The 16,215-nt window shown below is 44.4% G+C and overlaps 1 protein-coding gene across 13 annotated transcripts in view; it reads left to right on the top strand.

Annotated features, from left to right (window-relative positions):
- Window positions 1-16,215, top strand: part of USP40 (ubiquitin specific peptidase 40) — a 59,001-nt gene continuing 42,786 nt past the window's right edge. For 5 of the 13 annotated variants that reach the window (XM_073306853.1, XM_073306858.1, XM_073306860.1 and 2 more), the window contains exons 1-10: window positions 2-101; window positions 3,069-3,287; window positions 4,361-4,428; window positions 4,986-5,099; window positions 5,778-5,942; window positions 6,694-6,840; window positions 12,111-12,254; window positions 13,509-13,637; window positions 14,688-14,792; window positions 15,120-15,227. In XM_073306853.1, the coding sequence (XP_073162954.1) occupies window positions 3,089-3,287; window positions 4,361-4,428; window positions 4,986-5,099; window positions 5,778-5,942; window positions 6,694-6,840; window positions 12,111-12,254; window positions 13,509-13,637; window positions 14,688-14,792; window positions 15,120-15,227 (1,179 nt within the window). In that variant the 5' untranslated portion in view covers window positions 2-101; window positions 3,069-3,088. Of the gene's footprint in view, window positions 102-3,068; window positions 3,288-4,360; window positions 4,429-4,985; window positions 5,100-5,777; window positions 5,943-6,693; window positions 6,841-12,110; window positions 12,255-13,508; window positions 13,638-14,687; window positions 14,793-15,119; window positions 15,228-16,215 lie in introns of those variants that run through there. The other 8 variants (XR_012154395.1, XR_012154394.1, XM_073306859.1 and 5 more) reach the window with 5 other exon arrangements.

Below are 16,215 nucleotides of genomic sequence, written 5' to 3'. Positions count from 1 at the left end.
ACTCCAACTCCCATCGCGCCCCGCGGGAGCCGGCTGATAACGGAGCCAAAACAACCATGGCGGCGGCGAGCTGGCCGCGGTGCTGGTCCCGGCTGTGAGCGGTGAGCGAGCCCGGAGACTCCCCCTCGGGCCTCCCTGCCGTGCGGGGACCTCCCACGCTCGGGCGGGGAAGCCGCAGCTCAGGGTGGGGGAGGGGCGGAGACGCATCCCCGTCGCGGCGCGGCGCGGGGGCGGCTGTGGGGCGCTGAGGCACCGGGACCCCGCCGGGCCGCTCCGCTGGCTCCTCCGCGGCGCGGGGACGAGACCCCCTCAGCGGGGCGTTTGCGTCCCACCGTCGCGGCGCGGGGACGGGGGCGGAGCTGGGGCGGGGTTTGCGGGGAAAGGTGGATGTCCCCGCCGTGGAGAGGCCCGGCAGGGAGCGAGGCGCTGCGCGAGACCTCGCTGGCCTCAGCGCCTGAGGGCGGTTGGCTGCGGCGCGCGCGGGGCGGTTGGTGTTCTAAGGGGCGCCCGGCGAGGATCTCCCCGGCCACTCGCCCACTGCGGTCAGGCCTCCCTCCCCCTGCGGCCGTGAAGGAGCACCTCGCCGCGCGGGGAAGTGCTTGTTCGAACCCATGGTTGTCACAAAACCAGAAATCGGATTCTGCCGAGCCTCATTCCGCTGGCGTGGCGTTGGCGAAGCCCCCCCTTTGAAGCGCCAGGCGCGCTCCTGCGGCCAAGTAACGCGCTTGGTGTTGGGTGATCCCGTTTGTTGTTCGGTCACAAGCAGCGATGAGCTGCCCAAATCTTAACAACCAACCGGTTCCCTGTGAAAAGTTCTGATGTAAGGGATGTGCCCCAGTATGTATTTTTTGTGCTTTCCATACGTCTGTATTTTCCTGGGAGGAATTTTTAAAATTTAAAAATTCCTCCCGGACGGCGATTTAAGAACCAAAACGCCTGACCTGTCCGGGAAAATACAGGTGTGTGTTAACCCTGCCTAAAGTTCTTTTTTAAAAAGATGGGACTGAACTAGAAATGAGCTCTGTTTCACATGGGTGGGTCCCTGTCACTCCCGGGGGTGTGCTAGGGTGACCAGATGTCCCAGTTTTATAGCGACAGTCCCGATTTTGGGGTCTTTTTTTATATAGGCTCCTATTACCCCCCACCCCCTGTCCTGATTTTTCACACTTGCTGTCTGGTCACCCGAGGGTGTGCACATGTGTGGGTCCCAGCTGCTCCCTGCCCCCCTCATTGAAGCAGGTGTGCAGGGTAACTGCCTTGGGAACTGCAGGGCACCAGTGGACGTGGGGCCAACTGCAGACAGGGGTGTGGGGCAGGGCTAGCTGGAGGAAGGGGGTGCAGGGCTGTCTGCGGGCAGGGCAGGGGGTGTGGAGCTGGCTGGAGGCAAGCGGGTGTGGGGCTGGCTGGAGACAGTGCAGGGGCTGACTGGAGGTAGGGGCTGTCTGCAGGCAGGGCAGGGGGATGCAGGGCTGGCTGGAGATGGGCTGGCTGAGGGCAGGGCAGGGGGTGTGGCAGGGGCTGGTGCGGGTAGGGCAGGGGGTGTGGCAGTGGCTGGCTGCGGGTAGGGGGTGCGGGGGTGGCTGGAGATGGGCTGGCTGCCGGCAGGGCAGGGGGTGCGGCAGGGGCTGGCTGCCGGCAGGGCAGGGGGTGCGGCAGAGGCTGGCTGCCGGCAGGGCAGGGGGTGCGGCAGAGGCTGGCTGCCGGCAGGGCAGGGGGTGCGGCAGAGGCTGGCTGCCGGCAGGGCAGGGGGTGCGGCAGAGGCTGGCTGCCGGCAGGGCAGGGGGTGCGGCAGGGGCTGGCTGCCGGCAGGGCAGGGGGTGCGGCAGGGGCTGGCTGCCGGCAGGGCAGGGGGTGCGGCAGGGGCTGGCTGCCGGCAGGGCAGGGGGTGCGGCAGGGGCTGGCTGCCGGCAGGGCAGGGGGTGCGGCAGGGGCTGGCTGCCGGCAGGGCAGGGGGTGCGGCAGGGGCTGGCTGCCGGCAGGGCAGGGGCTGGCTGCCGGCAGGGCAGGGGGTGCGGCAGGGGCTGGCTGCCGGCAGGGGCTGGGTGGCTGTGGGCAGGGGGTGCGGGGATGTCTGGAGATGGGTTGGCTGCGGGCAGGGCAGGGGGTACGGCACGGGCTGGTGCGGGCAGGGCAGGGGGTGGCTGGAGACAGGGGCTGGTGGCAGGCAGGGCAGGGGGTGTGGCAGGGGCTGGCTGCGGGCAAGGGGTGCGGGGGTGGCTGGAGGCAGGGCAGGGGATGGCTGGAGACAGGGGCTGGCTGCAGGCAGGGAGTGCGGGGGTGGCTGGAGACGGGGGCTGGCTGCGGGCAGGGTGGTGGGTACTCACGGGGAGAGCAGCAGCACACAGCAGGAGCTCCAGGGCCAGGGGAGCAGCAGCAGCAGCAACAGGGCTTGTGTCCAGGGCCAGGCGGCAGCCCACATGGCTCCTGCAGCGCAGCGCCCCCGGCAGCCGGAGGAGGAATTACATCACTTCCCGGCCGGAGCCCATCAAAGCCTCAGCGCCCCCTGCAGGGAAGTGGGTTAACAACCGGTTCTAAAAACTGCTTCAAAATTTAGCAACTGGTTTGCGCGAACCGGTGCAAACCGACTCCAGCTCACCACTGGTTACAAGTCTGTGCATGTTTTGGAAGAAGTGCCCTGTTTTTACCAAAATCAGAATAGGGTGTTTTTTATTCCAAAAGAAGTATCCACCTAAAGACTTGAAACTAAACCGCAAAGGTATCAATAAAAGCTGATATTTTGGTGCAAGTTTGTGTATAGACAAGGCTTTGGTCACTAAGATTGGAATAAAATTATGAAATGTCCAGGAACTGAAATCTGTGGATGTTAAAAAGTACAAAAACAATAACTTTTAAATTATCTTGATTTATAGCTAAAAGTTGATATCTTTGTGATTTATAGTAGATGACTAGATAGAATGGATGCATCAGTGATTTCAGTGTTGACATAGTTAGGCCAAGGCTGAGAACTTCTGAAAACACTATGTTCAAGATTCAATTAGCATGTACTGCATAACCAATTAATATTGCAGTTTTTGTGCTAAATGGTGATTTTTGTTGGATTTCTGAAGGACTATAGTGTGGCTTCACAATGTTTGGAGACTTATTTGAAGAGGACTTTTCCTTTGTGTCAAATAATCAATGTGGAAAAGGGAAGAAACCAAAGTCCAAAGATACTGAGCCTCCTGCTCCAAGGGAGTTCACCAAATTAAGTGGTATCAAAAATCAGGGCGGGACCTGCTACCTCAATTCCCTTCTCCAGACTTTGCATTTCACACCAGAATTTAGAGGTATGGTATCTTAAAATTTAACTTTCTAAAGTAACTTTAAAATTAACCATGTTTATTACAGTAGTGCCTAAGGGCCAACCAAGAGTGGGGCCCCATTGTGCTGGCCACTGTACAAACACACAGAAGAAGACAGTCCTTGCCCCCAAACAGCTGTCAAGCTAAATAGACCAGACAGACCCAGGGTGGAAGGAGGAGTAGAACACGCCAGCAGAGTGAAAGATGTGATGGCAGTAAACACTGTGTTCCACGCTTTCCCCCCCTTCTTTGGGGTGGGGGTTCATTGAGGATATGCTGAATAAAAGAAAAGGGAAGGACAGGAGAGAAGAGGGGCAAGTATGGAGTGAAGCTGAGGTGGAGATACTGTGGAGGGAGGGGAGGGTTGGAGTAAAAAACCAAGAGAACAGAGAAAGTCCAGTCAAATCTGTAGAAAGCTCTCTGAATGTCCAAAAGAGCAAAAGTCCCTGCTTTTGCCCCTACCAGCAACATGTCATATTAACACTGTTTTACTAGAAATTCTGCATTGACGGTTGTCAGTTATTTATAAAATGTTACCAATGGAAAGCCAATTTCAAAAGCACTTTAGTACTGTTCACTCCAGATAAGCTGTAGCAGCCAAGATGAAAACAAAGAGCAGGTGGTCCATAAAGTTAATATCTCTCTCCTCTGCAAAAAGGCAAATAGCATGTCTTGATATTTTATGTATAATTCACATCATAGAGACACAAATGTGCTTATAACTTCTTTAAAATAGGGTGCCATTTCACTTTGGCTATTGCCGCTCATTCACTTTTCACGTAACCATTAACTTATGAAGAAGCAGTGTTTGAAGACATCTAACCATTTGTATGTTTCTTAATATTGATATTTAATATGGGCGGGGTGAAAATAAATTGGTACAAAAAAGTACAAATGTCATTCAGGAATAAACTTCTTAAGGTATTTAAGGGCTTCCTGGGATGTTTTTGATTGCTAACTGTACAGCATGTTAACTTTTCATAGAAATAAACTAAAATATGATGCATATGAATGTAAAGCTTCTTTATTTTAAAGTCATGTTTCCTTTTCCATTACAGAAGCACTGTTTTCCCTGGGCCCTGAAGAACTTGGTTCTCTGGAAGATATCAGTAAACCTGATGTAAAGGTGTTAAAATCTACTCTTATTATCCTCTGCTGTAGGTTGATTCAGAAAAGTGTGGGGTTGAATCAAGAGGGAATACAATTTCTGACCATACTGGGAATATAAATTGCTGGTGAAGTGAGTTTTCTTTGTAAATCAAAGCTACAATAGCTGTCCTAGCTATGATTTAATTAAATCTAAAACAATGTTCTTTTGGGGTTTTTTTGAGGTACTAAAATGGGAAAAATACAAAAGAAAGTTACTTGTTTATAATATGATAAAATCATTAACCTAAATTTAATCTTCTTTCTGTATATTAGTTTACCACCATTGAAATAATAAATTTGAATTTCTCAAGAGATACTTAACTGAGAAGGATGAACTATTATGTAGATTTTGGAAAGATTTATCCATATTTATAGAATTGTGAAGTAGGCCAAGTTATAATTAGAACATAAGTGCTACTGGGTTGACGGTGGCTTATTCTCACTTCTGTGCTAAATCCTAATTCATTTTATTTAAAGTACTGGTTTTGAAGTTGCTTCCTGAACCTTTTTTTTTTTTTTTCTTCAAACGTTTAGGTTCGAATAATTCCATTACAGTTACAACGCTTATTTGCTCAGCTTTTGCTTTTAGATCAGCAGGCTGCATCTACAACAGACCTCACTGAGAGCTTTGGATGGAACAGCAATGAGGTACAGTATGGTATCTGTAAGGACCCAGCTTGTAAGAGTTTCTTCCAAAAGAGAGAGAGGATGACTCTTGGACACTTGAAATATTTTGATATGTGAGAAAGTTTCTTAGAATTTTTCAAGCTGGGGAAATATATTTTTAATTTGGTAAATATTCTTTTTTTGTCTGTATCCCCACTGACAGCACATACTGTTTCCTGTGGAGAACAAGAACATGGGTCTCTGCAGATATAAAATATATTTTAAAAATATTTTTGTAGTTTTTCATTTTTTGCAGGATACTGTTTGCCTGATGACTTAAGGCTCAAAGTCCTTTAAATAATTAGGCATATACTTTATGAAAGGGAATAGTCCCACTGAGTTCAGTGGGAGTAGAGTGTATGACCTGGACTATGTTATGCAGAACTATGTTATGCTATGTTATGTAGCAGAAATAATGGAAGTAAATTAAGGCTGGAAAGAAGTAGGGAAAAAAACAAACTTTTAAGTCAGCACAGTATTTCTCTCTTGGTAGTGGGCATCTCTCACATTGTATCTTGCTTCCTTTTAAGGCCTTTGTTATGTGTCCAATGTAACTTTTGATTATTGCTTTTAGAAAATGCTTTAGTCATCATAATATAAAAAGCCACAGACTGCACTAATAAACTCTTTCTTAAAAATGTGTCCTATGTTGTCTTGCAGGAGATGAGACAACATGATGTACAGGAGTTAAATCGGATTCTGTTCAGTGCTTTGGAAACTTCCCTTGTGGGGACTTCTGGCCATGACCTTATTAATCGGTTGTACCATGGGACTGTTGTTAACCAGATTGTTTGTAAGGAGTGCAAGAATGTCAGTGAGAGACAGGTAAATTCGTAGGCATGTTCCAGGATAGCTTTGTGTGTGTTTAATAGCATAGCTTGTTGGGAACTTGTTAAGCAGGTTACGGTTTATTGAAGATGTTAAATTTTCTGTACGTGTAAATGCTTGCTTAACCTCACAACGTGTTCCAAGCTAATTAAATATTTTGACCATTCTAATAATCAATTTATTGGAACCATGCAGCTTTTATGGGTTAGGACTCTGTAGACTTCTAAACACATGGAAAATACTCAAGGCGTATTTGTTCATACTGAGCCTTGACTGGTATTTTCTAAGCTCTTCCTAAGGTGAGGGCATAAGTCATCAGAAGAAAACAGTAGCACTGTGGCAGTTTCTAGCTGAGTTACTGTGTATCGCATATGGTAGATATGGTTAGAGATGTAAGTAATGATGTTACTACAGTGAAACTCCATTTTTCATTCACATTTTACAATCTATTTTTACTTTTTCTAATCTGATATGTTTTTTACAACTAGGATTTCTTACGAAGCTAAATTATGACAGAGGAATTAAACAGTTTTTTTAAAAAAAAAAAATCCTAAAAAATACTAGTATTGCTGAAATAAAGTGATGAGAGAGATTCCCTTAATCCAGAAGCATGACTTGTGTTAATGTGTTTCTTTATATGTAGCAAATCTGCTATTGTGCCTGCATGCAAATGTGCTGTAGTATACCAAATATCAAAATCTGTTTACACAACTTATTGGCTTTGGTTCTCTGCTGTACTATTGTATAGGAGGATTTTTTAGATCTAACGGTAGCAGTGAAGGATGTATCTGGCTTGGAGGAGGCCCTGTGGAACATGTATGTGGAAGAGGAATATTTCGAAAATGATAACTTGTACCGATGTGGAGCGTGCAACAAATTGGTTGAAGCAGCAAAGGTAATGGGTTAGCTGGTCCATAGTATCCAGTTTGACAGCAGTTCAGGAATTTGGATAAGATTGGCATTGGTACTTTACATTAGGGAGGGCTTTGGCATTCTTTGCCAAATTGATTAATATATAAACTCTTAGCAGTCACCTTAAGCAGAGAACATGTGAAAAGACCTCTCATTTTCCCCCCCCCCTGGTATGAGGAATGGTTATAGAAAATTTTTAAAATATTTTATGTCTTGTGTTAACATATACATTATTGCAGTTTCTTACTAGGTCCTGGATGGATGGGGTAAGGTTTGGGCGGTATGAAATATCAATTCATCATCCAGTAATAATTTTCCAGTGATTTACAGCACCACTGCAACACATAATAGTTTAGCCTGAGTTAGTATCCAAGTGTTCATTCAGGCTTAGCAAATTGTAAGATTTTTTTTTTCTGAATGAGTCTGTCAGTGTAGAAGAGCAGATCTCTTCACTTACCTCAAAATAATGCCCATTGTGGCTGGAGGCAAGAGGGGCTAGGACAAGCTGCGGCTAAACAACTTGGAGTAGATCAGAAGACCACAACTGGCTGGTGCAAACAATTTTGTTAAAAGTAGATTATGAACGAATCCTACTTTCTAGCTAAGACTGATGGCTCTGCGCAGGGTTTGACAAATCCTCTCCTCAAAGGCTACTAAAATTTCCCTGGCAAATGGGAGTGTTTCCTAGCACTTTTTACAGAATTAGATTAAACCAGTTGTTGAATGCCTGTGCCTGCTGTACATTAGCACTTCCACTCTTGCTGGTGGTGGATCTGCACCAATGCAGAAATATACTTCCAAGTTGTCTCAGTGTAGATATACCTTCTGAACCATGAAGCTGCTTTTTGACCAATACTCTGATCTTGGAGCTGGAGTAGACTCTGCTCTTTTCATGCTTCTTCTGGTCCTGTCTGCACCTCCATGTGGGTAAAACAGATGTAAATGCATTGGCTGAACCTCTTTGAGCCTCCAACATTTCTATCCTTTGATGTGGGGGAATTCTGCGTCACTGCACAGTGCAGAATTTTGCAGAAATTAATGTGCACATAGAGTTTCCTTTTCCATTCCCACAGAAATGGGCTGCAAAGATGCTGACTGGCCCTAGGGGCCGCTGGACCTGTCAGAGCCTAGTTCGCATCTAGAAGATAAGGCTGGCGGGAGGGGAGGGAACTGGAGGTTTCCCAGCAGCTGCAGTTCACAGCACACCCTAAAGGGTGGAGGTGGTGGTGCACAGGAGACTCTGTGCAAGCCCAGGACCCAGCATCAGGCTTTCTCCCTCTGGATCCCTGGGCTCTAGGAGGTGTGAGTGTCTGGGCCGGCATGGGGAGGCAGAGAAGCAGGAACTGGGTTGTCATAAGGGTTTTTTTAACTCTCTACTCCTGGGGGAATTTTTGTGTGTGTGTGTCTGTATTGTTACGGATATGCTTGCTCACAGGTATTTTGAAATAATTACCAAAATTGAAACTGGCATGATTATGTAATGCTATTTTGTCAAATAAAATTTGCAGAATTTTAAAATATTTATGCAGAATTTTTTATTTATTGGCACAGAATTCCCCCAGGAGTAGGAAATGCACTGATCAGCAAAAGGGAAAACAATCTCAAGTTTCCCTGTGTTGAGCAGGCAGGTTAACTACTATAAAAGCTGACTTGCTACCCTTATAGGGCGAGAGCCATACATGTTTAATGCATCTTGTACACTATATGAAAGCTTCTTTTAACTTTTAAAACAAAGAACATATGAAATGGGTTAATTTTGTATTTGAAATATATATCAGTAGATGTGATTTGCAAAATACGTCTAACTTACAAGTTAAGTATTAATTGAATTTGTTAACAGATATCGTTGTGTTCAGATACTAAAAATATAAAGTGCATGTTGCATATGGTGTATATGTACAATGATCAATATTGACCTAGATTCATATCTGCATTAATATATTTAGGAATAGTTTCAAATATTTTCTGTATGGGAAAGCCGCTTTTTTTTTTTTTTTTTGCGCAACGGAAGTACACCTCTACCCCAATATAACACGCGGTAAAGCAGCGCTGTGTGGGGCGGGTCTGTGTGTTCCGGTGGATCAGTGCGTCACCGTGTCTGGCTCTGACACGCTGCTCTGAGTGGCATGTTAAGGACGCCGGAAGGGGTTGGATAAGGGGCAGAGGGTCTCGGGGGGTGGTCAGGGGACAGGGAGCAGGGGGGGTTGGATGGTTCAGAGATTCTGGGGGCGGGGCAGTCAGGGGACGGGGAATGGGGGCGTTGGATAGGGTGAGGGAGTCCCAGGGGGCCTGTCAGGGGGTGGGGTTGTGGATAAAAGAGGGAAGGAGGAGGATCCTGGGAATTCCACGCCAGTCCGCCTCACCTCAGTCCCTGGAAAAATCATGGAGCAGGTCCTCAAGGAATCAATTCTGAAGCACTTAGAGGAGAGGAAGGTGATCAAGAACAGTCAGCATGGATTCCCCAAGGGCAAGTCATGCCTGACTAATCTAATTGCCTTCTATGACAAGATAACTGGCTGTGTGGATGAGGGGAAAGCGGTGGACATGTTGTTCCTTGACTTTAGCAAAGCTTTTGACACGGTCTCCCACAGTATTCTTGCCAGCAAGTTAAAGTAGTATGGGCTGGATGAATGGACTGTAAGGTGGATAGAAAGTTGGCTAGATCGTCAGGCTCAACGGGTAGTGATCAATGGCTCCATGTCTAGTTGGCAGCCGGTATCAAGCGGAGTGCCCCAAGGGTCGGTCCTGGGGCCGGTTTTGTTCAATATCTTCATAAATGATCTGGAGGATGGCGTGGATTGCACCCTCAGCAAGTTTGCGGATGACACTAAACTGGGAGGAGAGGTAGATACGCTGGAGGGTAGGGATAGGATACAGAGGGCCCTAGAGAAATGAGAGGATTGGGCCAAAAGAAATCTGATGAGATTCAACAAGGACAAGTGCAGAGTCCTGCAGTTAGGACGGAAGAATCCCATGGACTGCTACAGACTAGGGACCGAATGGCTTGGCAGCAGTGGACGAGAAGCTGGATATGCGTCAACAGTGTGCCCTTGTTGCCAAGAAGGCCAATGGCGTTTTGGGATGTATATGTAGGGGCATTGCCAGCAGATTGAGTGAAGTGATCGTTTCCCTCTATTCGACATTGGTGAGGCCTCATCTGGAGTACTGTGTCCAGTTTTGGGCCCCACAGTACAAGAAGGATGTGGAAAAATTGGAAAGAGTCCAGCGGAGGGCAACAAAAATGGTTAGGGGACTGGAACACAGGACTTATGAGGAGAGGCTGAGGGAACTGGGATTGTTTAGTCTGCGGAAGAGAAGAATGAGGGGGGATTTGATAGCTGCTTTCAACTACCTGAAAGGGGGTTCCAAAGAGGATGGATCTAGACTGTTCTCAGTGGTAGCTGATGACAGAACAAGGAGTAATGGTCTCAGGTTAAAGTGGGGGAGGTTTAGGTTGGGTATTAGGAAAAACTTTTTCACGAGGAAGGTGGTGAAAAACTGGAATGCGTTACCTAGGGAGGTGGTGGAATCTCCTTCCTTAGATATTTTTAAGGTCAGGCTTGACAAAGCCCTGGCTGGGATGATTTAGTTGGGGATTGGTCCTGCTTTGAGCAGGGGATTGGACTATATGACCTCCTGAGGTCCCTTCCAACCCTGATATTGTATGATTCTGTGATAATGGTCGGGTCAGTCAGGGAACAGGGAACAGTGGGGTTGGGTAGGGGCTGGGGTGCTGGGGGTGATTAGGGACGAGGCGGTCTCTGGAGGCGGTGGTCAGGGGACAAGGAGCTGGGGGGGTTGGATGGATCGGGCGTTCTGAGGGGTCAGTCAGGGGGCGGGAAGTGACTATTAATAACCGAAATGCTCAAGGCCAAAGCAAGTTCGGTATAACGCAGTTTCACCTATAACACGGAAGATTTTTTGGCTCCCGAGGACCGCGTTATATCAGCATAGAGATGTAATTACGTTTTCACAGACATTTAGAGGTGTCTGAGAGCTGCTCTGTAAGCAGCAAGCTCAAACCACAATCTTGTCGAAACATTAATACCAAAAATTATGGTGTCTTTATTTTTGTCAGATATGCTGAATTTGCAAATCAGTGCAACTCCACTTGTACAAGAGCTAGACAAGCGGAGAATCACTGCACTCTTGAATCTTCGAGTCAGATCATGGTTGGTGGCATTTTACACCATCATCACCTGACTGTAAATGTCTGTGAAGGGCACAAGATGGGAAATGGCAAGTGGATCCATAGAATCATAGAATATCAGGATTGGAAGGGACCTCAGGAGATCATCTTGTCCAACCCCCTGCTCAAAGCAGGATCAATCCTCAATTTTTGCCCCAGATCCCTAAATGGCCCCCTCAAGGATTGAACTTAAATCCCTGGGTTTAGCAGGCCAATGCTGAAACCACTGAGCTATCCCTCCCCTCCATGTAGCAGTGGATCAGTCACCCATGACCCTGAATCACCACTGCCCAGCATACTGTGCAGGGGAGCCCTTAAAGGACTGTCCTGTGCTGTCCAGGAGGTGTGCTTCCCCAGCTCAAGCTCCTTAAACCATTCCTCACACCCTGTGCAGTTAATTGTATCCGCAACTCCTGCATGCACTTCTTCCTCTGTGGGGAAGAGGGCAGGATTATTCATCTCTAAAAGACTGTAAACCGCTTTCATTCATCTCAGCGGACTGTAAACTCTAGGCTGTCTGTGTGCTCTGTCCTTCAAAACTGGTATGTCTGAAGTTTTTCTGATGGGCCTCATAACCTGTCAGAGGGAAGGAGAAACATTTAGACTAGTGCAGTACTGGATGACCTGTCAAGGAGTGGATCTGAATAAAAGGTGATATAACATCTACTACTTATTACTTGGGTCTCCCTTGAAAGTGTCAAAGAATTGACTAGTGATTGTGTTGGCACTTACTAGAACTAGTCACTATATGTTCATCTGTTCTATGACAAGTAACCGTTTCACATAATATGTAATGTGGTGAAAAACATCTTTCGATGTGCTATTCAGAATTCTCCTTTACATAGTTTGCTTTAATTTTTACTTTCCACTGTCATTACCTTTGGGATCTTCTTTTTAATGGATGATATCCTCTTACAAAATCCATAATGGCTGATTGCTTTCTATTGAAACCTTCTGGGAAACTTTTCTCCTGACAGCCTGAGAGAGTTGTGTTTAGAATGGAGGACATTCTGCTTCTTTCCAGTAATAAACTCATACTTAAAACTTTTTTATTCATTTTACAGTCTGCTAAACTACGTAAGTTGCCGCCCTTTCTTACTATCTCGCTCCTGAGGTTTAACTTTGACTTTGAGAAGTGTGAACGATACAAGGAAACAAGCTGCTATACGTTCCCTATCAGGATTAACCTCAGACCTTTTTGTGAGCAGGTTTGAACAATTTTGTCTTAATTTGTTCTCTGGCTGAATATGTAGGAAATTTATCTCCAGGATGAGCCATATTTTATTTTACCTTTTTGGTCAGGTCACAGACTATTTACAGAAGAAACTGTATGGCTTTCCCTCTGTCTGCAATCTATCCTTCCAAAAGAGATCTCTTTTAATAGTGTTTGTGGTGCGAAAATGTGTAGTACTGACAAATGGGAAAAATCAGTAATAGATAAAATTTAATTGAACATTCCCAGGCAAAAACCTCATTACCTGAAAGTTAGTTGTTGCATTACATTAATTTTTATGTTGGTATTATCTAATAGCATTATATAGAAACTCAGTTGTATATTGCCACACCATGATAGTTTATGCACTCTTAGAAATCTATACAGATGAATAGTCATATTAGACATTCATATAACCAAAACATAGTTATTAACAAAACAAAGCCTTTACGTAATTATCTTTAGTCCTTAAACTATGTAAATAATATACTTACTGCAGACACACTTTTTTAAAATCTGCTTTCCTAAAATCTTAATCACCATGGTTTTGGTCTTTAAAGTTCTGCAAACTGGCAGTTGAGGAAGAATTTTTCAACATTCTTTGGTGGAGGAGCTTATTATTTGCTTTAATTTAATTTTTGTAAAGGTTAGGCTACATGTGAGTTTTTTTTGTTAAGCTCCGCAACGTTTCAAGAGTTAACAAAGCCTTTTAGAGGGGTCAGTGAAATTAGACATTCCCCCTTTCCCCCCCCACCAGCATTTCTCAAGAAGTCACTTTTAACTTAGAACTTCTAAACTATTTACTTGTAACTTTCCAGAAAATTGCAACTATGACTTGAAGTGGTGTAAACTTGTTTCTGATAAACATTTTTGTTTCCAAAGAAAAGTATTTCAACAGCATTCAATTGAAATATTCAACACAATATTAGCTAATGGAGCTGCTAACTATACTTCAATAAATATGAATAGTAATTTCAGGGAGAGCCGAGTTGGCATGTTTCAGCAGTTGAATAAAACGTACTTTTATGTTGACCACTGTTACTGAAAATATTTTACTTCTAATGTAGTTAAATGCATCTTTGGCTTGGTTCAAATGTATCTTTAACTCTGGAATAATGGTGGTTAACGGAGAACTGCATTGATTGATCCTTTTCCCCACTAAAACACCTGAAGTTTTGTCCACAGTGTAAAATCCTCCTTGTAGTTGTGTAAAAGTCTTACAGGCTTTATTAATTTCCTCTTGTTTTAGACTCAGTTGGATGATTTGGAGTATATGTATGAGCTCTTCTCTGTTATTATACACAAAGGTGGCTGCTATGGAGGACACTACCATGTTTATATCAAAGATGTTGATGCATTAGGAAATTGGCAATTGAAAGTAAGTCTAGAACACTCATTTTGTATGGCTTTTCTCCTGGTTGTCGAAAACATTGTATTGTACTAACATTGACTGTACTAAAGCATTAAGTACACTTTGTATCAACAAAAATAGTCTAGTGAGGCATTTACTCAAGCTGTCCTTCATGGCCTTTGTCATGCGCTCAGCTGATGTGAAGAGACCCTTTATTCAGTCAAGGAATGATTTCTTCTAATTGGAGACTGGAAACGGTATCAAACCTTGTGACTAGATTTGGTTGTCTATTCGCTATCCTGCTGAGTTAGATCACATCATATGATTTAGAGAGGGATTTAAGCTCCAAGGGGCCTATCAAATTTACAAAGCTAAGCCTTTTAGAGGGGTCAGTGAGCTAAGCCTTTTAGAGGGGTCAGCTTCATCTGTGAGGCTGACCAGCCCATATCAAAAATTGCCAGTGACCTCAGCATCTATAAAAGTCAATGTCCTATACAGTATGAGGTTTGATAGTCCTCTTCAAAAATTATTTTGTTACACTGTAAAAGCTCATGGAATTTCCGTTCACTGAACCTTGTCTGCACTGGCAGTCTTTGAATCTAACATTTGACATCTCATCTGACAGGCTGCATCATGAGGTTTGGGGAAGGATGTGGAAATTAGGAGGGGCAGTAACTGAGTGATCAGGAGCCTTCTATAGACAAAAGTAATAGGGCCAGCCTTGCATGCCAAAGTGTTTTGCCACCCAGTGTGGAAATTGTATTTCGCTCCTCTGAGCATCCAAGTTCATTTAAAAAAAAGGAGGTGGGGGGAGTGGAGCAGCCAAGCAGTATGATGCCTGCTCCTATGGCAACCCTGTTGGTGAGTAAGTGTGTGTGTGGTCTGATACGACCTCTTTAATGACATTTTCTCCACCTTTAACTGCTACAGTTATGCATGGGTACCCATAATTCTGAAAGAGAAAAGAATCTGTTAGAAAGCCAAAGGAAAATACAGGTCTCTGTTTGAAATAATAGTATTTACTAATCTTTATTTCCATAGCCTTGTAGTAAGGACCCCATCAATGATCTTTTTCAGGAGGAGGAAAGCAAACTGATGACTGAAGAGAAGGTTCAAAAAGATACTGAAAATTCCAAAGAAATGGAGAATCCACTGACAATCCTGAAAGGGATTTTATCAGAGGTATGGTATGTAAACAGATCTTTACTGCTCCCTGTTAATTAATGATCTGGAAGGGTGGGTAAGTGAAAAGAATCTAAACTTGTCCTAGTAATTCAGCAAGGAGCATGAGACTGAAAGTGTGAAGTTGATTTTTAATATAAAAGTAGCCATCCACTGGATTTCTCTGAATACTTGTTTGGCCACTCCATTAGTAGCCTTAAGTAGTTTACCCAAGCTGTTGCAAAGGTTAGCAAAACCCATTAGTTTATTGCATACTTCTTGGTTGGTGTGTTTGAGGTTTTTCCCACCACTTCTTCATCTCAAAGTCTGTTAACTGTGTTCCTTTAGGAAGAATCTAAACAAATTCCTGTGGATCAGTTAGGGCAGAAACTACTGGAGAAAAAAGGAATGTCCTGGAACAAAAAATACAGGAAACAATATGGACCAATACGAAAGGTAAGAAAAACAGTAAAACTCTAACAGGTGCATTTAGTTAAATTTTCGTTAAACCTATTACTAACAAATCACTTCACATTTTTCAGTTTAAGAAAAATTTTTAAACTTGTGTTCTTATAAAATTTCAAATGTTAAGAACAATAAGAGAAACAGTGGCTCTCCTTTCCCAGCAGGCAATCTGTAATGTAAGTCTAATATATGAATGAAAATGCATATAGCAATGTATTTAGAAATGTCAGTACATATGGAAATATTAATGGTGATTTAAAAAATACAGTACACTTGAATTAGCAACTCAGTAGTCATGATTGTAATGAGACTCTTATTCTGAATCCTACTCATTGGTAGTTTAGAACCCATCCAAAAAATTACCACTTGTAGTAAATTCTCAGGCTTGCCAGCTCAAGAATTGCATTGCAATAGTAAAGGAAACTGCTGCATTTGAATTTTGAGTTTGAACTTAATTTTAACCTTTTGAATGATTCCTCTTAAGAGTTGTGACACACAGGCCCATTGGTGGGTCATCAGTCTGTGTAACTCTTGTCAGGCCAGACAAATTCATGACACCTACCACTTTGCTGTCATAGTATTTATCTATAAAGGATGTTGTGTGAGGTATCAAATGAAAGCTTATATTATGCTGGTCATAAGTATTGCCAGATATATGTATGCATGTTATTTAAGAAGGCGTATGCATGTATTGAAAATATGTTTAGAATCTGTGTTCCAGACAGGGTTGATGATCCATCTATCTATCCATGCCCTGTCACCCAATCCCAGCTTCTGGAAAACAGAGGCTAGGGACACCATTCCTGCCCATCCTGGCTAATAGCCATTGGTGGACCTATCTCCCTTTTGAACCCCATTATAGTATAGGCCTTCACAACACCCTTTGGCAAGGAGTTCCAGAGGTTGACTGTGCGTTGCATGAAAAAATACTTTCTTGTGTTTGTTTTAAACCTGCTATCTATTAATTTCATTTGGTGGC

The sequence above is a fragment of the Lepidochelys kempii genome, chromosome 11 (assembly GCF_965140265.1).
Source record: "Lepidochelys kempii isolate rLepKem1 chromosome 11, rLepKem1.hap2, whole genome shotgun sequence".
Classification (NCBI taxonomy): Eukaryota; Metazoa; Chordata; order Testudines; family Cheloniidae; genus Lepidochelys; species Lepidochelys kempii.
Note: the sequence above shows the minus strand (reverse complement) of the source record. Positions and strands in the feature narration are given on the sequence as shown.